A 25,655-nucleotide genomic window follows, 5' to 3' on the forward strand; every position below is an offset into this window, starting at 1 on the left:
TTAACTGTAAATAACTGTACATGTTCTCCTTGGGCAGGGAGAGATTTAAATTAGGCCCCTCCCTCGCGGAGGAGTGGGCGGGGCTTTATATACCTAAACAGATGGGATTCGAGCTTTGTCTCCAGGCTGTCAGTGTTATCTCGACAGACAGGAGCGACGCGCCGCTAATGTTTCTCATTGAGCTCATCGTCTCGCTTCACCCGTAGCGCTGCATTGACGGACTCGTCATACGAACACATCGCGGGGTTCAGACTGTCAACCCGATGCTGGATCGAGCGGCGTTGCTCGAAAGAGAAAGCCGAGACGGAACAATACCGACCGCTTAGAAGGAGCGAGCGCTTGTGTATCGTCGGCAAGTGAATATCAATTTTCACCCGAGAGCTTTGAAGGGACTCGGGCAGTGACAGCACGTCACCGAGCATTACTGGAAAGGAAAATAAACGCCGTTTCTAGAGACGCTTGTTATTCAAAATACAGCAATGCCGGGGTTTGACTACAAGTTCCTGGAGAAACCCAAAAGGCGCTTTCAGTGCCCTCTGTGTAGCAAAGCGATGAGGGAACCCGTCCAAGTTTCCACATGTGGACACAGATTCTGCGACACCTGTCTGCAGGAATTTCTCAGGTGAGGTATCAACACATGGTAAAGAATAACGCGTGACAGAAGACATCATGATAATAAGCATGAGATAGACATCCGAGTTCGAGCAGTGAAGATGGACGTGTTTGAAGGTTAAACCGTGTTAGACAGATAAACAGTTTCGTTACTTACAGTTTCGACACATAACTCCATCATCTGCGGTACTGTTGACTGTTTTATGGGCGCCCGTAGGCCTTCTGTTGATCTGGCAGCCAATAGGACACCGGGAATGATGTGCGTATGGAAACGAAGTTTCTGTAGTGTCAGACGATAAATACAGGCATGGCATGTGTGTGTTTGCAGGGAAAACATCAAATACAACACGACAGCAGATAAACTATTCAATGAAAATGCGTTGAACATTATGACGTTCCTACTTGTTTGTCAAATGACAGCTTTTGTCTTTGTATTTTCATTAGTATAAAATTCTAGCTCTCACAGATCAGTAACAAACTTAGAGAATTCTGTGGAATCACATTATTTTGAGTATCAACGTGTCAAAATGTGTTAAAGTCTACTGGACCTTTGTAAACCACTTATAATGATGAAAAGACCTTTGCAGACATGTTTGGCGTTTGTGCAGGGCCACGTATTTTTATGTGAAATGACTTACCTTAACCTGTAAGGAAATTTGAAGCGCTTAAAATATCTATGAATGTCTATAGATTTCTGTTATGGTTAGCTTTTATGGGTAGAGTTTTTTAAATAGCAGTATATGAAAAACACAATGACGGGATTTCAATATTATAGCTTGTAAGGTCTGTGTGTTTGTGTATTTTCAGGCAGTAGAGACCCTCAACTCTGGCCTTGTCTGTCATATTGACCGCAGGGCTTTTCGCTTTTCGGTGGGGGTGTAAGAGGGGGTTGCACACACGTGGGATTTGGAAGGGGTTCCTTTATTGGCACGAGGGCAGCAGTACACTGAAAGTTTGGCAGATTGTTTATTCTGAACGAAATTGTATTCCAGTCACTTTAACAGCATGAAGATGCCAGACTGTAGTTACATGTAAAAGTTGAACTGAATGAAAATGAGATGCTACTGACATTGATACGGCCACGGAAGGACATTTTTTTGCACATATATGATCAGTTCATTTTGAATGACCCCTAACAATGTAATAAAGCCTTGATATTCTGAAACAGGGAAAATATCTTATCTACTTTTTCCACAAAACCAGTTTTGTTTTCCTGTCTGCATGTTGTGTAACATAAACACTGCGCTTTTGCTTATGCTCTGGTAGAAGATAAGAGGTATCCAGTGCATGCTGGTTGTCCACTACGATCACAATGTTGTGATAGAAACATAAAGGAACCATACATGTTTACCAGAGAAATAGAAAGACAGGAAACAAATTATAAGTTTTGCCCGAGGCTCTGTCTTTTTATTCTATTCCCAGAACTTGCTTAAAGTAAACATCTTTTCTCTCACTCCTACATTCAAAAAGGATTATTCCTCGCAATTTCCAGTGTAATGTTTTGACAAAAGTCCACGAGAAAGGAAGAATAAAAGAAGTGTCACACAAGACTTAATGAAGGCAGACTACGCTCATGATTCTTCAGCTCATAAGTGTGTCAGAGAAAAGTGATCTGGTGTTCTTAGAAGCCAACTTTTATCTTTGAACAACTTTTGTCACCAGCTAATGTGTAGCTTATTTCAACACTTCAGTGTAACTGTAAAACTATTTAGATGTTTCTGTGATTTCAAACCTTTAGCCTGCATGCTAAATCTTTGTCTTTTCACGGTTTCATTGATTTATTGGAGTGGTTTGCATTATTACTTCAATAAACCGAACTAACACATTATGTTTAATTGATTTTAGATTTAACATAAATTTTCGACTTGATGTTTATTATTACACGCTCTCCCAAATCCTTTATTCTGATTGGTCATTTGCAGCACTGCAGGGTCAAATATGCAGTTACGGTCCATTCATTTATTAATTTTTTGCTAAATTGCCGTTGTTGAAACATTCTTTATTGAAATTTTTTTCTTGTCTGGGTTTATTTTGCAATACTTTACTTTTCCACTGTAATACTGATTTAAACATATATTTTTGGAGTTGATCTTGAATCTCAAGACCTTCTTGAATGGCATTAAGAAGAGAAAAGTAAATATTTACGTGATTGTAAAGATTAGTCTAAGCCTAGTTGACATTTCGCAATAACCACAGCCTTTTTTATCCATTGTTGTGTACAATTCACATGCAGAGTTCTTCCAACCGTTATTACAGTCAGTCTGTGATCAGTTCAGACCTGCCATTGCAATGAGATTGTCCGCCGTACGCGTGAGGGTTTACATCTGCTATGCTCTTGCACAACAAAACCCAACTATGAATCACCATCTGCTGCATTTTAACCATTATTGTTAAAATGCCTCTGGCGATATTTAGTCTCATGCTACATGCACACCTAAAGACTCACCCGTCTGAAACTCAAATTCACACTAACACCTGAATCATCCCACTTATCCGCAGATTTATCCCATGTAACTGGAGGAGGGTTTGACTTTGGTCCTAAAGGTTTATTTGCGTTGTAAATGGAGTGTGTTTCCAGCGGTTATCTCAGAAGACCTAATCAGAGCCGGGAGGGTCAGGAGGGGCCGACCCTCGGGGCTTATCGCTCTGGCAATCAACTCGGTCACGGGATCAGAGCAGACAAACCTTGGCTGAGTTTATTTGGTTCATTGCCATCACACAAAAGAAGTTCTCATGGGTTAACACTTTTTAACACGCATGCGAGGGTGCACACTATGTGATAAAGATTTATGTCGGTTAAGCAAGTAGAGTTAGAAATATTCAACATTTCTTCTTTATCTTTCTGTATTCTCGGGAGGCTATGGTCTGCAACATTTGCGCTTTTTAAGCCTCTACGGAAGAATGGGTTGAAACGGGGTGAAGCAGGGTAACTGTTGACAGGCATTCTGGGAATAGAAAGATTGACTCCTTTCCAGGGCCATCTGTGTGGCAACATCTTCTTTACATTAAAGCTCGAATGAATTGCCCTCTGTTCATTGAAAGAGGAAAAGAGCTTCTTTGGCCCGTCACAGACAGTGAGCACTTCTGAGCAATGGCTGCTTTAGAGGAAGCATTGGTGCCCAGTGTGGAGAGGAAGCCAGGATGGGTAGGACATCTGGGAGTCAGCATCTTTCTCAGAACTCGTGCCATTGAGGCCGATGAATGATGACTGGGTGTCCCCCCTTACTTCCTGATTTGTCTTATGAAGGATCACATTCTCACACAGGTGGTACTGCTTTTTAAGGGTCAAGTTTAGAGGAAACCCCAATAGCACAAGTACAGAAAAGATTAGAAAAGGCAGTTTCACATACATTCTAAATCATAAAAATCTTCCTGACTTTTTGATGTCTGTATGACATCTGACCTCTCAGACATGTATTGCAGATAGGCAAACAATTGGGGAAGCACCGAATGTTCGGCAACCAAAAATATCTAAGTGAAACGGCCAAATAAATTTGACCGAACATGACATGTTAATATGATCAAGCAGCAATCTGCGCAGAGATAGAGAGGTTGACGCTCATGCTTTATTAATGCAGCAAACATGTCGGCAGTGTGTGGAGCATTTTAAAGTGTCAGAGAAAGACACAGCAGGGAACCTTTTGAATGAAAGCATCTTTACTGGTCGGTACCTTGTGTGCATAGTACATCCTGTGACATCATACAGTGGTCAGGTGCGCACAGTTCACACAACTTGTCAAAGTATTTTCTGTCCAAGAACAATAACAATAAAACAATAAAAACAATAAAATCAAATAAAAAAACATTTAGGTGTGCCAGATAGGTGTGCTATCAGGGATTGCTAAAAATTACAATTTCACACAAACCTACTTCGCACAATACAACTATAAAATAACAATAACAATGTAATTACGTCGGAATCCATGATGTGTAAATAAGAAACCCATTAGTATTTGGTTGCTTCCCATATACACACAAAAGCGACATAATTTCACATTTTGAAAGACTACTGTAAACCGCAGAATAAGACTTTAAGAATGGTTAAGAATGGTTGAACTTGTATTTATTAGCTCTCTTTCAAAGTTCAGAGATAACCGGGTTGTGTTTTTGCCAATACATAGTGAAAGAAAAGTTTAGAAAGGTGTACTATCGATTGCCTAAAATAGACGGTTCAGCTGAGTTCAGTTTCAGTGTGAGCACAGCATTTAGATAGCGGTCCAAAAAATGAAATTACCCCGGGCACCACACTGTCATCATCTATAAATATATTTCCACAGCAAAACAAGGAGGAGTTGAAGCGATCATTAGTCACGTCGAGATAATTCAATTCAAATCTTGTAGGTGAAACTCACCCGACTGTTAAAATAATGTTAATGCATGGTCTCAGAAATGGCAGGCAGGTTGACAGCTGACTTGTGAATTTTACCACAGCTGTAAGGTTTCGCTGCGGTGGAGGTTAGAAAAAAATGCGGGAACTGGGCGGGAGGTGTCATATCTACAATTATAAGTTCGTGATAAATCCTTTGTGCTGTTTTCACAGCTGAACAACTTTGTTTTGGTGCGAAAAAGCTGAGATCATATCTTCGATAAATGATATTGAGACACTTCGGGAAGGTCATTGTGAAAGTTGACCCTACCGTTCCACACAGCTGCGAGTCGTGCCGGCGTAGGCTGAGGCTGTTATGAGCGGACCGCTCTTGGTTTTGTTGATCTTTTGCATCAACGGTTCTTTGGATGGAAGTGCCGTGAGGGTTCTGTTTTAATTATCATGGTTGAGGGTGTTATGAGGAGCTTGTTCAATGAGGGCGACACAAAAAGCGGGCGAGTTCTTAACATTCCTGACTGGATTTTCTAACCCCATTCAGATGTCCACTGTCTGCAAGTGCATAGACAGCATTCCTGAGTGAATAACTGTGGTGCTTCTATGTCTCGAACCCTCATAGATACCACCATGTTGTACAAAAGAAAGTTATGAACAGTGTATTAAACAGCGGGGATCCCGGACTTGCCCGAGCATGTTTATACCTAAAGATAAATGGTATAACCATTCCTCCCCTTTGTATCTGCACCCAAGGGAACTATTTTAGTTATGCAGCAAAGTTCTTTGTCACTCACGCTTTGCATGCTGAGGCCAGGTTGCTTTAACCTGGATTTATCGAAAACGTTTTATCGTTTTATAAAAGCTGCTATATATACAGTATATTGAGAACAGAGATGTGTTAAAAAGTGTGTGACAGTATTGCGTATTATGCAAAAACAGAGTTGTAGTGTATTAAATCTGCAATCTGTAACTTTAAAAAAAGTTATTGAATAGATAGATACATAGTAAGATTTTCTGGGAGATATCAATTTGACCTATTTTTCTCTCACAAAGTACGTTAAATAATTCGCCTTAAACAGAGAAGGTGACAGAGAACCAAAAGCTATAGATTGCAGCTTTAAGTTACTCGTTTTATTTCCGTATGGACCTATGACCTCGGAATTGGCTTTAGGATCCAGTTGAGAAATTATAGCGATTATAAGATAAATTGGTCATTATATTTCATGTTAATGTAGATATTACACATCATGAATGGATGAAATCATTGCTCCGTGCTACATCCTTGTAACCGACAGTTGAAGGTCATCCAGATGCAATTAGTTTCTCCGCTAAATTATTCCAGCTTTATACGCCACAGTAATGTAAACCTTCAATCTCCATGAGCTCAGCACAAGTCTCTAAATCCCAATCACATCCTGTACTGCTCACCCACACTACACGCTGCTGATCTTTTGTCAACTCCGTATATCTTATGTTCATCCGACACGTGACATGGTTTAATAAAAAACGGTTGTGTTTTCATGAATCTGGGGCGGAGACAGCTGCGGGACCACGAGTGCAAGACCACTACCAGTTGTGTTGCTGACAAGCAGGCATTTGAAGAATCCACTGGTGAGGGAAGCAGCTGGGATGGCCAGATCTTCAGGAAGAAACTTTGGCGCTCTGAAGGCACCTGTTTTAGTGAATGGCTCTCTTTTAGAGCTCGACAGGTGTTGGCAGAGCAGTTAAGCTCTTCGGGTTAAAGCGGGCACTCATTCGGGCCTATTGACTGTCTATTCCGGAGGCAGACCGGATTGAAGGTCACAGCCATTGGTTCCTCTGTGTGAAAGAGGCCCTCTAATGGCTTCCTTCCTGCCTACCCGTGCAGATCCGCTTGGTGTAACGGCTCAAAGAAGTTCTTTCAGGTCCAGTGTGGCACGCTATCCTCTTTTGGCTCTGCGGGTTTATTCTCAAATGTGTCAGAACAACACAAAACTTAGAGTTTCCCGTCCTGACCGTACTCATAACGCATCCGGTGAAAGAGAACAGAGAAAGTCTTTCCTCAGGTTCAGATGTGCTGATCATTCCATCTACTTGAGATTTATGAGATGTTAAAGAGTATGCTGTTTGAACTATTGGTGCATTTCTTGTTCTCTTGAGTCTTTTTATTTCTTTTTAATAAAATGGCCATGGTTTAAAACAAAACTGCCGAAATATAAATATTCGTTTTTTATTCAGCCTCATGTCATTTAAAACCTGTGTATTAGCTATTTTGAGAAATATCTTGGTTTTATGTCCATACAATGGACGTCAATGGGGGTCAATGGTTACCAACATTCTTCAGAAATCTTCTTTGGTGTTCTGCAGCAGAAAGTCACATGACATGAGGATGAATAAATTATGAGAGATTTTTCATTTTTGGGTGATCTCTTTAACTCTTTTTAAATAAAAAAGACAATTTCAATACTTAATGGTCTACTTAAAATCTAAAATGTATGACTTATTTCTTAAACAGATACATTTGTAGGTCCATACACAAAACATCAAGACACTGACTCTTTATACATCCCGATACTTGCAGAAGGAACTTTCTGAATATCATCTCAGTAATTGAATGCTAATGCTGTTGCTCAGTGGCTGAGTCTGTGTGGGAGATAAAATGTGTGTGGATTGGATTGTGTTTCACTAATGGTCTCCTCTGTCTCCTCTACCTGCGCTGTGGGTTGATGGCGATCACAGGGGTTCTAACATGTTCTCATCAGCTACATGACCTCACATCTAGCTTCCCAAATCGCTCGCCTCTCCCTTACACACATATACACACACCTGTCTAGCATGAGTAGCCTCACCTTTATCCCGTTACCATGGCCACTGTAGTTCTAGCCTAGCCAATCGGTGACACCTCTGAGGAGCGATGCACCTCTGGTACACAGTGTCGCTGATGAGCCTTCCTCTGTTTTTTTCAATGAACCAAAGCAGAAATCACATTTTAATGACATAATCCTCCCCCATAGTGATTAACTGTCTTTAACTAGGGTTTTAAAAGTTTTAAAGTCAGGGAAAGCAGAGACAGAGAGGTGTTTTCTCTAGATGGCGTGGGTGACTCATTGAGTATTAGGTGCGTAGTTGGTATCCACCAGCAAGCAGTGACTCAGCCAGCCAGCTACACAACAGCCGATAATGAGAGTAAAATCTTTAACTTTCACAAAGCGCTGCTCCCCTTTCCAGTTACTTTTATCAGGATGACTCAACAGCGGCGTAAATGCTTCCTGTTGTCCTTATCTTCTGCGCCGTGGTCCGCAAGGGGATATTCCCACTTGGTTTTTGGACGCTTTTCAGTCACACAAGGTAAAGTTCGATGGGGAGTGGTTAAGGTTTTCTAACACAACACACAAATTACCTTATTCTAGCAGCACCTGGTACTGTTCATGTAGAGCCTCACGCAAGGACACACAATGAAGCGATTTGAAGTTGATTTAGAGTTTATTCTAGACATATTAGTTGAAGCTCAATTCAAAGCTTTTGTGTTGACACCTACAATACGTGACAAAGAGGTTGTGTGTTTTTATTCGCTCTGAATGAAGGAAAAAACTAGCCATTGTGAAAAGCTGATGACAAGCTTAATATGTTAGACGCTATTAATAGATATCAAAATGGATAAATATTTACTTGGGATTTGTGTGCTTGTACTCTCTTGTGTTATATACAGGGATTTATGGGTACATAACGGTCGGTTTGCTTTCAACACGTAAACACACATTATTTAGTGTTGTCTTGTCTTTAGTTGTACTTATAAATAAACATGAGACCGCATAATGCAGCGATTAACCAATCCCAATACAGTATCCCTGAATGCCATAAAAAGTGACCACACATGAAGGCGTATTAGTTGGCCTGTCTTGGTCTGTCATGGTTGAACCACTGTGAGAAGCGCATGACATAATAATATATGGCAAAATTATCCACCCGTCCTCACTAGTGCCAAAGATAATATACTGTATAGTGACAAGATGCGCCACTGCAATTACAATGAATGGAGAAAAATGCAATGCTCAATATGGCCCCTCTAGTGTAGAAAGCCATACCCTTCAGTTGAACGATCCAATCGTCAATCAATAAAGTTTGGCGATTCTCTGGGCGGGGCTTATGTGAGGCACTTGTCAGCCTGTGGGCATGCGCAGTAGCTGAAGCATCCTTGAAAAAGATGATTTTTAACTAAATTAAAGCAAAGCAAAGCAAAATTATTCAGGTTGAATTGTTGATCGGAATTTTTGCCAGCGATTTTTGAAATATCTGCCTTCCACAATCTAAATAGATAGGAATGTTGACTTGCTATAAATAAATAACTGCCCATGTTACAAACATGGCTGCCGAGTGTCATAAATGGACCTTGCTAGCGCTCAGGATTAGCCCGCTGCTAATTTGTGTCAAAGCTTTAGGTGCTGGTTTTATCTCTACAACTTTTTTCCAGTCCAGAAGCCTTCCTGTCTGGCAGGGGTGTGAAGTGATGGTGAGATAACTGTTACTGATCGCATCACCTCCATATTACGGTACACAGGCTATTTTTAAAAGCGCTTCAATGAGAAGAAGACGGAGTAAGTGTGTTAAAAGCAATCGATCGGAAACATTTGATATTCAGCCTTATAGATCTGATCTGATGCCAGCAAATATAAGATCATATCTCCAATTTGTCAACCTCTGGTACCTAGATCTGCCTATTAGTTTTGTGTTATACATCTAAAGTTTTGAACGTGTTCAAATGGCTCTCTGACTGACTTTTCTCCTAAAAGAAACCCTCAGAAGATTGAATATATTAAGCTGGTGCAGGATTATCAAAGAGCCAATATTAGCTTGTTCTTAGATCTTCTCATTTTGATGAATTATGTTTTCTTCTCAGAATGTGCTTTGAGAGCTTATTCTTCTGCAGCTCGGTCTGTAGCCATCTTTAAACGGAGACCTTTTGAACATCTCTCCTACACACTAACCTCATGGGGCGAGAAGCCCTCACGGCTAAAAAGATAAGCTAAGAAACAACTAATCCTAGTCCTTTATACTCAACTTTCCCGTCCAATTTCCACATCACTGAACTCGAACACTAATCGAGCTTTTTAATTTAGATCAGCTTTGTCTTTGTCAACTGCGTTTTGTTAGTTTGAAACTTTAATTGACCTCTCACGGGTGACAGATGTGATGTCATAATGGGCTTCCAAATGGGATTTTTTCAATAATGCTTCGCATTTATCACATTGAATGTGTCAGCACGCTAGCTTTCAGATACGTCTCTGTGGCATTGTAGCTCTCTTTGTGTCTTATAACTTTGGAGTGGATGCTATACGTATGACTTCACCAAACCCAAAATTATGAAAGTTCCAAGTTTCCCTTAAAGTTTGCCACAAATAAACCCAAAGTTACTGTAGTAAAACCATGGTTATTTTTTATTGGCATCAAGTCTTATTTAATCGCCGGAGGTCGACTTTGTGTGCCATTCTTGTCATAACCAAACAAATACATTTCTTGGTAGCGTCTCAGGAGTAGTTGTTTTTACATTGAGTTGCATGACAAAGTGAGCTAACAGGAGGTAAAAGGTTGCACATCTCCATAATATAGGTTTAAGCAGTTTCATATTCTCAGTGCACTTAATTTAGGATTAAAAACACACGTTAGTCCTATTATGTGTATTGTAAAGGACCAAGAGCTGTGTCTTCAGACTCCTTCATGTGTCCTCAGTTGAACCACAGTTTTAGGATCAGTTCAATGAGTCATGCATCAGATGTGATGGTTATCAGATGTCTCAGTCCTCAGGATTAGAATGACACGTCTAAAATTTGCTCTAATATCTTTACATATTTTTAAAGGCATACTTTTTTGGACCCCTTCTGAATCTCAATGCCCAGTCTTGACTCACTTAGTTAGCACTGCCATGCCCTTTATCAGCATTAATGATTAGGATCGCCTAGAGACAGATCAAAGCATCTCTGTGCGTATGGACAGCATCTCTTTTAATAAAGCTGTCAGCGCAAGAGGAGCACGCAGATCTGCTCCGTCGTGCGCCTGCATTCCCCAGGATCCCTACGGTGACTGCCTCCCCTCAAAGCTGGCGGATACATTTAGACCTGCCGTATAATTAAACTGCCAAATCGGCCCGTAAGAGAACCGACTTTCCATTCATGCCACTTTCGACAGTTATGCGCGAGGGTGCTTGTATGCACATGTGGAGACGTAGGCGAGAGAAAGAGAGACCGGAAGAAAGGTGGCTGACATTCAGTGTGAACATCAAAGCAGAGGAGTTAACAGATTCGCATATGCATTTTACTGCGGCATTTAGCACCTCAATGCAGACCAGTGTCTCCTCCTCACACGTGTGCCAAATCTAATAAACTCACTTCAGCACTTTAGCTGCTCAGAACGTTATGTCTGTCTGTATGTCTGTCTGTCTATCATCTGTTGAACTGGACAGGGTTCTTGATGTGATAGGAGCAGGGGGCTTGAACACAGCTCCCTGAGGCCTCATGGCAGGCCAATGCGGACCAGTTTTTTTAAGAATTTAAACTTTGACTTGGAATTTAAACTTTGTTATAATCTTGTTAATGCTCATAGTGATATGACATTGCAAAAACATTTCAGTAGATCCCAGATGGTTTGCCTCTGAAATGTCAGCAGAGAGAGTGATAAGTGAAATGCAGAAACCTTTTACGTAAGTGTGAACCTCTGTGTGACCCACAATGTCCCTGCTGTCATTGCAAACACACATAGCGACACAGAATGTCATCCCACCATCCTGATTGCGAGGTCTTGGATGGACCACATGCTTTATCTGAGCAGTGAGCGTGCATCATCATAAATGAACTGTTGATTCAGCATCACCCTGCGCAGAAGTTACATTATATATATGTATGTAAAAACATACAAAAACGCTTTTGTTTAGGGTCAAGTGTTTTCTTTGTTGCTAAATGACTGTTTTAAGACAGGCACGAGTAGGCAGTAGTGAGTAACAGTTAGCTGTTAAGTGCTCGGCTCCTGCAGTTTTCTTAACCAGGGGGCACGGTACTGTAGATTTATGATGGCCCTCACAATCCAACAACAGTCACGGTGTTGTGCTGACCTGAGACTGCCTGCGGAGGTTTGTTATCTTCACTGTTAGGTGGGTGAAGCAATCCGATCCACCATTATCCGGCCTAAATGCCAAGTGGTTTTGTGGCCATACAATGGTATTCAATGTCAATGTTGTTTGGTTACCAACATTCTTCAAAATATCTTCTTTTTGTGTTCTGCAGAAGTATGAAAGTCATACAGGTTTGGAATGACATGAGGGTGAGTAAATGATGAAAGGATTTTCTTTCTTAAGAACTATACCTTTGATGCCTCGTGTCCCAACGTAGCCAGAACGTTATTAATAACGTAAATAAAAGTCCTCTATACAAATAAACACAGTGTAGTTTTCAGGGCCAGTCCTCAAGTGCACTTACTGTTAATAGATTTAGACCTCCATACCATTCTGAGACCGAAAGAGAAAGACATATTTAGAAACAAATGTACAGTATAAAGCAATGTAAATCGCTTTGGATAAAAGCGTCTGCCAAATTTTAATATTTCTTCCATTAAGAAGGCATTCAGAGCCTCTTTCGACCCTTCCGAGCTTCCCTTTTGTCCAGCATTCTTTACACTGATTGGCCACTTCCCCGCTGGCCTGCTTGTCAAAGGATTCGTCGAGGGTGCGAGTGCAGTGTTGTGACGTCTGTCTTCATCTATATCACTTTGCAAACGGATGACTGGCTAATCTGACCCCAGGGCACGCCAGAGAATTTTAAGAAGCTTGGGAAGCAATCAAGAATCATTGACGATCTGGAATGAAGTGTACACGCTCTGTGTTAAAACGACATAGCTGACCCGAATTTGCCCGATGTCAGAGGACCAGATCAGAGGGCTGTAGCTCTTGACAGGATGTGTTAAGTGAAAGGGAACAGACATGAATATGTAATTAGCCTGCAGGCGTTTTCATCTGTCCTGCTGTTATAACACACGGGCCATCGGCTCGATTGGTCATCTTTTAGCATGAGCAGCTGTCACGCCTGCCCGGTTGTTAAGGGAAACTGAGATTTTAATATTAATGCGGCTATTGTTTACCCCGTTGCTTGTGGGAGATCGGAGGTGGGGGAGTCCAGTGTTTTAAAGGAATAGTTAAACTTGATTATATCTTCTTAAAGGAACAGTTCGCCCAAAATATGAAGATGTTGTCATCGTTTACTCACCCTCTTGTCATTTGAAACCTGTATGCCTTTCATTATTCTGCAAAACACAAAAGAAGATATTTTGACAAATCTTTGCAAAAGAAGACGGTTGGTCCCCATTAACTTCTATTGTATGGAGACAAAACCAATGCAAGTCAATGGGGACCAACGGTTTCATCCATTTTTCAAAATATCTTCTTTTGTGTTCTGCAGAAGAAAGAAAGTCATACAGGTTTAAAATGACAAGAGGGTGAGTAAACGATGACTGAATTAATAAACATTAAACAATTTAAACATAAATAACTCCACAAGGGAACCAATGGCAATTCTTGTATTTTACAACAAAGAATAGTGTTATGTGGCAAGTTGGAATATGTGCATATTTATAAGCTTGAATGAGATGTGGGAAATAAGGGTTTGGACCAATGTGAGGGTGGGGTAAATGTTTTTTGGGGGCGGATGAACTAATTCAAGTCTCGAATCTAAACTTGAATTCTTGTTAAAAAAAAAAGCAGAGGAAGGCAAGACATTAGTAGAGAAAGGGCCAGACATTATGCTAATGCTAATCCATCATTGTATCTGTGAATCAGCCATGGCCATGAGTAGCTGCAAGATATATCGAAATATTGCAAACGTGCATATCACAATATGAACAAATGGTTTGCAGTAAACAACATTTTTATATTTCAAAAAGTTATGCATTGTTAAACTTTTCTAAAATATATACATTTTTGCGAGAGAGAGAGAGAGAGAGAGAGAGAGTGTGATGCAGTCTTTTCCCAGAAAGAATGTGAAACATGTTGGAAAAACAATACCATCACAACAATTCTAATGGTTTCCATCAAAATGCCATCATGAGCCATTAGCTTTTTCCATTAAAACCAATACAAAATTATTTTCCGTAGTGTGTTTTTGGCATTATTCCAATAGGATTTAATGGTGTTCTATTGTTCCATCTGCTAAGTAGCGTCCCACCAATAGAATCCATCACCAAACAGTAGGCACCCTTATAGTTTCCATTAAAACCAATACGATTCCCAGTATAACCATTAAATCTGTTACATGTTTTTCTGTTACAAAAAAATTATATAATTGAATTCAATTTTCACAAACTTTAAGCATTATCATATGCATGTTGCATTTAACATTATTCTTCAATAACGTGCAGCTCTAGCCATGAGTCTCAACCAAACGGCTAAATCGGAATCATAAGGTCTAAAACGGTTGTATTGCTTTTTGTGAAGAATCGAACCAGTCATCCTTGTTTACATTATAAGAAATGAGAAGGAGATTCCAATATACCTTCCCTTTTTCTCTGTCTGCTGTGCTTCAATTCACATTTGTTCATCAGTGAAGGGGGCAGTCCTCGGTTGTAAATTAGAACCCAACCTGAAAAGCTGATTGGTCCCAATGGAGCCGTATTGATGGTCTTGTAATACAGTCCAGCAGCGTCGGATGCAGCTTTGCTGAGTAGGTCTGTCTCTGAAGGGTAATTGATTGACTTTTTTTATTAAGGCCTGTTGTTAACTGGAGCCCCACTGACACACTAACCTAATGGATGGAAGTGCTGTCGTCTCCTCGGGCGTTAACATGTCCAAATCTCCATCTGGGATCTTTTTTCATGTCATGTTTTTGGTCTCTTTACATTAGGGCCCTTCTGGAATTCAATGGGGACGTATTGTGTACATTGTTATGTAACAGTTTATTTCCATAGCCAGTTGAGGTAAAGTCCATTTTTTACAATTAAATCATCTCGTGATAGTGTCACTTTTTTCGCCCTTTGGCGAGAAATGCGTTTTTATGACCATAGATAATGACCACGGCTATCACTCTCAGTTTCTTCCTCATAGATAAATGCCATCATTGTATGGACATGTTAAACTGGATCACATTCATGAATGTGTTTTTTGGAGAGCGTCTGTATCTCAGTACCAGGCAGTAGATGGGCTGTATTAACACATCTCTCGGGAGCGCTTTCACAGATGGTCCTTTGGAAGGATTCTGTTTATGTAAATAACGCTGGTGTACAGTAGGACACACACACACACTCCTCCCCTATACTCCTCTCACTGCTATCTGCGGTCACTTCTTTTATTTACCACAGTGAATATTTAATGGTGACATCAGTGCTCAGGACAGCCCATGCTGCTGCCCAAGGGGGTCTTCTAATGAGGCACGACACCATCTCAGCTGGTAACCTTACAGCCATGCCAAATCTCATGTCTTCCTGTTTCTCCTTTATGTGTCTTTCAGCCCTGTTCAGCTTTGTTGTAAAAGGTTCATAACCAGATTACATAATTGACCTTCAGCATAGCAAACAAAGAGCCTCTACCCAGGTTTGGACACTCCTCAGGTCAGACAGGAAGGTGATGTTTAGTGTTGCTTGCTAAAGGTATGAATGGCTTTGTATTGCTCATACTTGAGGTTAAGGATTAAAACAAACTAGAAAAGTTAACCTCAAAATAGACTTACATTGGGGTGGGTCCTGATAACTTGGGACCCGGGGTGGATTCACAAAACTTCTGACGAAAATTCTTCCTCACTTTCATGCTATTTTATTCTTGAATTCTAATTAAAAATATTTTGTATTTATAGATTTTCTTCTCTTCTCTCAATATTGATCTTAATGAATATATTTTTATTTCTTCTTAAGTTTGAATAAATCTCAAAATGTAATGTGTTTTCGACGTTCAGTCTATTGTGTCAGTTCATATGTTACAGTTTGACTTTATATTCTCAAGGATTAGTTTAGTAACGAGGAATTTATGTGGTGATGATTTTTAATCCCGAAAAATCAGGTTACGACTGGAAACATTTCGTGTCATAATACACAAAGAAGCATTGAAATATTTGTAATTATTATAATAGCTCTAACATACTTTTCATACTGTAAAGCAGAGTTTTGGGCTCTAGATGGAAATACTATGGGAAGTCAATAGGGCATATGTGTGTCACATGACATGACTAATCTGGAAAACTGGTCTTGTTACATCTCTGCAGAAAATGAATTGCTTACAAAGCATTAATGTCTTGTTTTCTAGTAAACGTATCTATAAATTCTTAAATCAAGATACATTTAACTGACAAGAATAGTGACCTAAGATACTACTAAATTCAAGATTATTTTTTAGATTGTTTTGTGTGTTTTAATATTTCAATGTCACCGAGAAGAAGAAAAAAACTTTCTGTATATGTAATATTCATATGATGTTCCTAAGAAAATACCTGAACTTTTTATGCCCCGAAATGACACATTCTTCGGGATAAAGCCCTTTTGTAACCACATTGCAACCACCCCATGGATGTGTTTTCCACAAGCAAGCCCCACCCACTTCGTTTAACAAATGTAGTTTGAGTCTTGCCATGTCATCTCAATTGCTTTCACTATATACACTGAATCTGCTGGTTGTACGCCGTTATGACAGCCCTTCGCTGAATCGATTATTTGTCACTGATTACTTTTCTACTGCTCAGCGACTATAACAATATATTCTCTCTTCCTTCTGTTGGCAGTGAGGGGGTCTTCAAGTGCCCGGAGGACCAGCTCCCACTGGATTATGCCAAGGTAATTCACTCAACACTAATCTCCAGTGCGTTCTGTTGCAGAACAGATTACAACTCAATCTCTCACAGCGCTTTACATTCCTACAACATACAGTGGGATAGAGTCAAAGGCGTCCTGCTTTTTTACTATACTCTCTATACTTCACTAGAGAGTCGCTCTGCAAAAGTGAACTACAAAATGCTAACGTGTCACCGGTCTGGTACCGCCCCAGGCACTTCCCCCCACGTCCACGCTACTCAAACAGACCGAGAAATCGCACTAATGAACTGCCACGGGTCACTAGTGTCCCCAGGAATGCCCGAAGAAATCATGGAAGAAAGAGAGTTGACAAAATGAGTTAAAGTGATAGTTCACCCAAAAATCAATATTCTCGTCATTTACTCGCCCTCATGTCATTTTAATCCTGTCTGGCCTTCTTTCTTTCGCAGAACAAAAAAGAAGAATAAAGTTGGTTACTGGACAGCGGCGGCACCCATTCACTTCTATTGTATGGACACAAACCAATGCAAGTGAATGGGTGCCGTTGCTGTCTTCTTAAAATTGTTTAATAATTTGTTTAACTCATGTTGTGCCCTCGAGAGTAAGATTATGAAACACAGACTCCTCCAATGATGATGAACAACCTTGAGTTTAACAACATCCGCGGCAGCAGGCATAGTTTCAGCGCTTCTATAAAATTCCCTCTTACTGCGCGTTTTTCAACCGAACAGTCGTCTGAGTCATCTTTTCATGCAAGCGCGCTTGACACACTTCTGCAAGGGCACATGCAGGAAGTTAAACCTGTTGTGCTTTGCAGAGAGCTTTAGCTCAGTAATCCGTTGAAGCTGTGATTTGCATGAAGTCGGGGGGATAACTGTATTCCTCCTGGAAACCCTGGCGTTGTGCAGGAGGAGTGTCTGATGCTCTTGAGAAGCATTTATTACACAAGCAGTAATTTTAAAAGGCCTGACAGTCGCCCACAGATCACCCAGCCACCTCACCGGGACCGTTTGCCAGTTTGAGGTCGGGTTCATCGGACGTCTACTGTTTTATTTGGTACACCTACATTTCCTCAACGACAGTATGAAGTGAATACATAGTTAGTTGGAAAGCTACAATCAGAAATAATGAAAAGACCAAGTTTGGTTTGCTTTTTAGATTTCTTTTACGTAACAGTTGAAAAGTGTGATTATGGTAATTTAGAGAACTTTGTTCGTGTAAATCTTTCTGAAATTTGTTGTGGGTGATGCAGAATGGCACAGTTGGGAGAGTTTATCTAAGCGTGCCAGAAAATCTGTCAATGAAAATTAATTTGTGTCTGTGGTTGGGAGGGGGTTCAGCGGCTCCATATGGGACTGCATGGGTGGCGAACAGCAGCGGAGTTGCCTCACGTGTCGTCCTAATACACAGTAGACGAGTGTGTATGTAAATCCTGCTAGCAGGGAATTTGGACTGATTGGATGAAGCATCGTCTCATCAACTTTATGGATGACGGGAAGATGCAATAGCCTCTGGGTGTAGCTGATACGTACACACCAGTAGACACTGCAGGGCAGTGATGAGGTTACAATCTTCACGATGACCAAACTGCATGTACTTTTGTTTCTATGAGACACAATATATTTTTCACCATCTTTGAAAGTGTTGCGTCACCATTATGCAATTTCTAATCGTATGAAATGTATAGCTGTAAAGGGATAGTGAAAAATTTAAATATCCTATCATTTACCCCATCATGTCATTCCAAGACACGTATGACTTTTGTCTTCTACAGAACACAAAAGAAGATATTTGAAGAACGTTAGTAACCAAACAAAATTGGCCCCCATTGACTTCCACTGTATGGACACAAAACCACAGAGATTTCTCGAAACATCTTCTTTTGTGTTCCATAGAGGAAAAGGTCTAAATAAATTACTAAAATTTTAACTTTTTAATAGCTACATACATTTAAAGTATACAGCCTCATGGTGATTCAGACCTAGTCGAACAAATGTAAATCGCTGTCTGTGAGAACGCTAGTTAATGCTAAAAATGACACCTTTACTAAACACAGAATTTTGGGGGATATTTTGTTAAATGTTATGTATAGTCAACATTTTGTATGCACTTTTTGGGGCGGTTTTCCAGACAGGCCTTAAGTCTAGTCCCAAACTAACCTAAATGTTAGAGGTGTCTTGACGAAAAACAACTGATATATCTTAAAATATATGAGTGTGATTGTTTTTTTCTCGAGATGCACACCAGTAATGTTTTGGGTTAGTAGAGTATGTTTTTAAAAACAACTTAAATATCCTAATTTAATTTATTAAGGACTAGTCCTGGTTCAGGCTAATCCCTGTCCGGAAAACCGTCCCCTAATCACCCAAAAACAACTACCATACTTATCTATTTTGAAGATTGATTATTGCTGTCATTTCCGAGTACTAGTGCCCATCCCTCTGAATGACGTGACATTAGTTGCTATTATATCAACAAACAATCTCCTTTAACTGTAGGACAAGCTGCAGGCGTGTGCTGTGTCACAGATAATAAGTGAACGATTACGCCAGGCCTGTGCCCTGTCCTTGATTGGTTAATATATGAGTGTGTGTGTGTGTGTTTCACGAGAGGAGACAAGCTTGATTAATGTGTCCTTGGTGTAACGGTGTGTTGTAGATCTATCCTGACCCTGAGCTGGAACAACAGATACTGGCGCTGCCCATCCGCTGTATTCACAGTGAAGAGGGCTGCCGCTGGACCGGCCAGATGAAACAGCTACAGGTAACAACATTTACACTTTAACATGTACCCAAAACAATCTGCAATTCATCCAATTTAGCTACACATTCTAGTATGTGCAGATCCTGTGCTAGTTCAAAATATAAATGTTTTAGCAAAAGAAACTAAATCACACGTATTTCGTATCTTTTCCAGAGCCACTTCTCCACCTGCGCCTTCAACGTGATCCCCTGCCCCAACCGCTGTGCCGTCAAGCTAACACGCCGCGACCTGCCCGAGCACCTGCAGCACGACTGCCCCAAACGCAAGGTGAAGTGCGAGTTCTGCGGCAGCGAGTTCACAGGAGAGGCCTACGAGGTACGCTGAACAGTTGTTAGCATTTGCCATTTTAGCTTTATGAGCATGTTGATGTGTCGGCTATGCAATATTAGCTTGATTATTTTCCGTTTTGTTGTGTGATAAACTTTACATCATGTGTGTCTCACTGTGGTGTAATTCACACAACGTGCAAACTCTGAGAATTGGCAGCTAGATGTTGTAGTGTCAGAGAAGCCGCGGTTGTTCGCGTTTGTAGTGCCACTCCTGTTTTAACACTTCTAATACATTTCAAGCCCAGAATCTATCAAATAAATGTTTACACTTGTTTAATGGGTTTTATTGGACACTTTCTTTGTTTGATGTGTGAATGCAAAATTGCTCAAAATCTTTCAAATCTATAATTAAATAATATTTTCTGTGGAAACATTTGCTTAAAGACTCCATTAAGTTTCTTTCTCTATATAACCATCTTTAGTCTCCTTTCCACTAGTAAAGATAGTGTCACATAATGTAAGGTTCAGCCGAATAAAAACCATGCTAACACACACATCCTTGCAAATGTTTGTTTCTTAGAACCACCAGGGCATCTGTCCACAAGAGAGTGTCTACTGCGAGAACAAGTGTGGCGCGAGAATGATGAGGAGACTCCTGTCCCAACACACCATGACCGAATGTCCCAAACGCACCCAGCCCTGCAAGTACTGCGGCAAGGAGTTCGTCTTTGACACCATCCAGGTCAGTAGCATGACAGACCAGACCTCTCGGCCATACTACAACTAAAATGATTAGCAGTATTAGAAATATATATGCAATTTGTTGAAGACAGCATTTGTCCGTATTAAATCTATATTGGCCTTCTTTAAATGATCAATCCTATTACTATCACCTGTTACTTTTTAAAGAGTGATAAACTACTCAAAAATCCAAACGGCATTGGAACTGTAGTTTCTCAATCTTAGCATTAGTTTTGTAGTGTCAAATTAAAATGCTGAAATGTCAGCCCTGTTACATTTACAGTACATTTAGTCATTTAGCAGACGGTTTTATTCAAAGCGACTTACAAATGAGAGAGAGCAATGGAAGCAATCGGTGCAACAAAAGGCCAACAATGCATAAGTGCTATAAAACTGGTCTCAGTTAGCCTAACACAGTACACAAAGCTATATCAACTGATAAATTTTTTCAAGCCTGTTACCATTCTAAAGGCAATAATATATCCCAACATGTTTTATATGGCTGAATAATACACATTATCCGTCTGATAGAATGTAAAGAAATATGCAAAATTGACTTTAACTGGATAAAGCTTGATATTTCATAGAATAGCCCCTCCTATATCTTTACTGCCCAGCAGCCTTTAAATCGTTCAGCACGGTTACTTCCTTCTGTTGTGTGATGGGAAAGGGATGAACACAGTGTTTGTTTGATGGGTGTTTGTGTCAGTGGCCGGGTGTTAATAGAACAGAGGTGCTCAGTGGTGAATTAAAGGGGTTTTGAGGCAGCACAGGGTGGGATGGCAAAGGGCCTTTGAATATAAAAAGAGGCTTTTATGCGAGATTCTGGGTTTGGTGCCAGTCAACCACAGCTTGGGCTGGCTGAGTTTTTCTTAACACCTGCATTTAAACACATAGAGGAAATACAAGCAGAAAACACTGTGATATTCACTGCCCTTCTAGAAATAGCACACACGGCTATTTCTTCCTCATACAAGGGAGCATTCACATTTTGTGAGACTTATTTGTAAGTCATTTCTTATTTTAGGTCATACATTTATGTTGCACGAATGTATTACACACATTTGTCTCTGCGTGTTAGAAAGCAACAGTGTAGTCAAGGTATAAATCAGGCATGAATTCAATTTTTATCAGTATTTTTTGTCATTTTATTTGTTAAATCTGACGGATGACTCTTTATAGGGAAAAAATCAAAATAATCTTTTGGATTGTCTTATCGTGTTTTTGTTTTATTTTATTGTGCTAGTTAGCTAGTTTTCTTTTTTTTAAAGTTAAGTTAATATTGCTTAATCAAAACAAGCCAACTACAGTTTGATTGAAATTACTTGAAATGCACAATAGAAAACATGATTTTTGAAAACTCTTCAAATATAAATAAAAAATATAAAAGTGGGTGGATGGATAGAATATAAATAGGAATATTGAATATAAATAAAGATGTGGAATATAAATATGGAATATAGAAAAACTGAAACATTTAAGAAAATATATTAACAATAACTGAATAGCTTAATCATATGTTTTTTAACACCATTATGAATTTATTTTAGACGACGCCAGTTACCTCCAAGGACCCCCCTCCCACAATTTGTCTGCTCTTTCCCTTAGCTGCGCATTCACAGTTATAGATAGTTGCTCAATAAAAAATAAAGCTTCTCAAGTCATCTTTTCTATTTCACTAGAAAGCAAGACAACAGTCATAATTTTTGTAGCGTACTTGTGTGTTCACTGGTCATTGAAGTCATAACCCGTGTGCTTCCAGTGTTACACGAGGGCAGAAGCTTCTCTAGATGTCATGATGATTTCATAAATCTCTCGCCTTTTTTCTTGCAAGCTGCCGTTGCTTAACAACAGCGACAGAAATTCACAGCACAACCTACAGATTCACGTCAATGCTGACTGCTTCACTTCCTCCCCCAGAACCATCAGTATCACTGCCCTCGCTTCCCTGTGCAGTGCCCCAACCAGTGCGGCACCCCGAACATCGCCCGGGAAGATCTGGCCAATCATGTGAAGGAGAGCTGCGGCAGCGCGCTGATCCTCTGCCCCTTTAAAGAAGCCGGCTGTAAACACAGAGTGAGTCAAAGTTGCCTTCTTTGAGCTCTCCAACTTTGGAGTTGAAGCATTAGCATATTTTTTATAAAATATATTATAAAAATGTTCTGTGTTCTGCCTTACAGTGCCCGAAAATGGCCATCGGTCGACACCTAGAGGAGAGCACAAAGTCCCACCTGACTATGATGTGCACTCTAGTGGGCCGCCAGCGACAGGAAATCATGGAGATGAGACGGGAAATGGAGGAGCTGTCGATTAGCCATGACGGCGTTCTCATCTGGAAGTTGACCGACTATTCACGCAAGCTGCAGGAGGCCAAACTTCGCAACAACCACGAGTTCTTCAGCCCTCCCTTCTACACACACCGTTACGGCTACAAGCTGCAAGTATCAGCTTTCCTCAACGGAAACGGCAGCGGCGAGGGGTCGCATCTGTCCATCTACATCCGCGTGCTGCCTGGCGAGTACGACAACCTGCTGGAATGGCCCTTTTCCTACAAGGTCACCTTCTCTATCTTGGACCAGAGCGACCCGTCGCTGTCCAAACCTCAACATATCACAGAGACCTTCAACCCTGATCCTAACTGGAAGAACTTCCAGAAACCGTCCAGCAGCCGGAACTCGCTGGACGAGAGCACTCTGGGTTTCGGCTACCCCAAGTTCATCTCGCACGAGGAGATCAAGAAGAGGAACTACATCCGTGATAACGCCATCTTCCTCAAAGCTTCCATAGAAATCCCACAAAAAATCATGGCTTGAGGCTGTTCGCCGATTTGTCTTTCTAGATGTCTTTATGGACCCTAATTTGTCTGTTCCGAAACTGTACCGACTCGTCTGTCAGGTTGTCTGACTGGCTTTAGGGGCCCAAATTGAAACGTGGAAGTGTTTGATCTGCAAAATCATCACTTTGAAATGTTTTGCTTTGTAACACTCTCTTCCTCAATCTACAGCAGCGCCTTTGGACATTCAGTAGTGCCTAGAACATTTCTTTGAACTTAAATGTTATTTTTCGAGCGTGATTTAGGTTATTTCTCAGACAGAACATGCGATTGAAGCTGACTGTGAAAGGGTAACCCTTGCACTTTGAGAACGTTGGAAAAAAGGTGACCGAAGTCTGAAACCCAACAGCAGGCAGTACTTCAATTCACACACAGTCTTTTGTGTACACAGTTTTGTCCGGCATTGGTTCTCTCAACGGTGGGAGTCAACACAAGCTAGCATTCCTGTTTAACTTGTTTTAAGTAAACTAACAATGACTGTGAAGTAAATGTAGCTAACTCCGTATTGTAAGCTAGACGGGACTCCCACCTTCCATTCGGGACTGACAGCAGGACTTGAATCGGGGTTCAGGATTTTTCAGCCCAACCCGTGCACTCCCGTCCGGATCGAAAGCCATGAGAGAGATTGTTTACATTCACTCTGAGGGCGTAAGGAGAGAAGTCAGCATGGACCACATTTTTGTACCGTAGCCTGTATTTTTAACCAGCATGTGTTGAGGCATCGCTGCATATTGAGGCGAATGAAAGGTCAAAGGAACCAATTTTTTTTTAATATGTGAAAAAAGCAACGCTGTTTATAAAGAAGGGTGTTTTAAATGTGAACTCTGGACACACATGCTCGGTACACACTTTCTTTTTTTTCGTCCTGTGATGCCGGTCACTGGCAGGTGGCGGATAATGTAGAATGCAGGCACTCACCACAGCCGCCCCAAAGTGCTGGTGCCTCAGGTGCGAGGGCGTCTCAGTCGAGCGGCGCTGGTTGCTATGGTTACCCCTGCCTGCAGGAAAGCAGCATGTGAACGATAGGAGAGTTCTTCCATGTGCCTGAGGAAGATGAGCCTTGTGCAATATGGCTGCCATTGCTCCATACAGACAAGACTTTGTGGATCTTATATATGTGAATACTAATAAATGAAAATGAAATGCAAAAGCACATGTAATCTCGCTACGATACCAGCTAATATTTTGCAATGATTTTGAGGAAACCTGGAAAAAAAAGAAGTTTTTTGCTAAGATTCTGTATTTTACAAAGTACTGCAGATGTTTTCTACAACATTTTTGGAAATGAGTTGGGGGTGCGTGTACGTTGACGTTTTACGGGACCTTTTTACGTTTCATGTCTGTGGCATTTGCTCGACCGTTACGTTCGTCTGGTTTGGACTTTGAGTATTACGTCTGTATTATTTCCTCTTGAAAGTATTTATTTTAATGCACCGTGACATACACTCGATATGAGTAATGGTGCAGAAGTTTTATATGTTGATTTAATGATTGCTTGTCGGATATCACTTGAAATAAAACTGTGTCTGAAAGATCTGCTCGCAGTTGTTGTCTCACACAGACAGTTTCGCTCACAGGACCTTTTGCTGTCTCAAAGTTTACCCGGCCCACAGTCGCAAATGATTACCAGTCCCGCAGGATCCTCCCACAAGACCAACAAAACAAAGCCTTTGTAGAAGAAACAAACCACATATGACCGAAAAAAATTAATATACTACAATTTAGTTTTAAATACCATATCATAAGACATTCTCGTCCACAGCCTAAGACATGGATAAAAATGAAAGGATGTAAAACTAGGGTTACCACTGTCACAAAAAATCATCTTAAAAGAATACTGTTCCAAAATATAAGTTTGTTATTTGCACACGCTAAAGTTGTAACAAATAATGCTGTGTTGTTCTATTAAGAGACATTTGGAAAAATCCATATCACATAAATGCAATATTAAAAGCATCATAAAATCACTTTTGTGTGCAATAGACCAAAACGTGGGTTCTTTATTTATTTATTTTAAACCAGGTTAGCCAAATGCCATTTGACATCAAACTTTATTTGTTAATGATCACACAACAATGACACTTTCTAATAAACCATTTACTAATTATGTAAAGATGTCATTAAAAAGCTATACAAATTCAATGGTTCAATATTTGTATCTACACTCAGTAGATTTCATCAGCTATATGTTTCTCTTTATGAGTGTTCCAATTAAATCATTTTTAAGAATTCCTATCTAGTGATTACAAACAAATGGAAAAGTCACGAAAATCCATAGGCCAGTTAAATCTGGTGAGATGGCTTGATATTTTTGCCCACATCAGCATATTCCCACCACGCATCTTTCTTTTGCTCCACTCGACAA

The 25,655-nt window shown here is 40.4% G+C and overlaps 1 protein-coding gene across 1 annotated transcript; it reads left to right on the plus strand.

Moving 5' to 3' along the window:
• The first annotated feature begins 75 nt into the window (after window positions 1–75).
• traf4a (tnf receptor-associated factor 4a) lies at window positions 76–25,250 on the plus strand. The gene is made up of 7 exons (XM_079481058.1): window positions 76–622; window positions 16,654–16,705; window positions 19,343–19,447; window positions 19,601–19,762; window positions 20,297–20,458; window positions 22,378–22,533; window positions 22,638–25,250. The coding sequence occupies exons 1-7, from the start codon at window positions 480–482 to the stop codon at window positions 23,268–23,270; spliced, it is 1,413 nt and encodes a 470-aa protein (XP_079337184.1). The 5' UTR covers window positions 76–479; the 3' UTR covers window positions 23,271–25,250.
• The last annotated feature ends 405 nt before the right edge of the window (window positions 25,251–25,655 follow it).

Source organism: Barbatula barbatula, assembly GCF_947034865.1.
Source record: "Barbatula barbatula genome assembly, chromosome: 19".
NCBI lineage: Eukaryota > Metazoa > Chordata > Actinopteri > Cypriniformes > Nemacheilidae > Barbatula > Barbatula barbatula.

Excerpts from the sequence above, each read along its gene's own strand:
- traf4a (XM_079481058.1), top strand. The coding sequence starts at position 480 with ATGCCGGGGTTTGACTACAAGTTCCTGGAGAAACCCAAAAGGCGCTTT. Across the intron at positions 19,448-19,600 it reads GCCAGATGAAACAGCTACAG|AGCCACTTCTCCACCTGCGC; the intron begins GTAACAACATTT and ends TATCTTTTCCAG. Across the intron at positions 19,763-20,296 it reads TCACAGGAGAGGCCTACGAG|AACCACCAGGGCATCTGTCC; the intron begins GTACGCTGAACA and ends TTTGTTTCTTAG.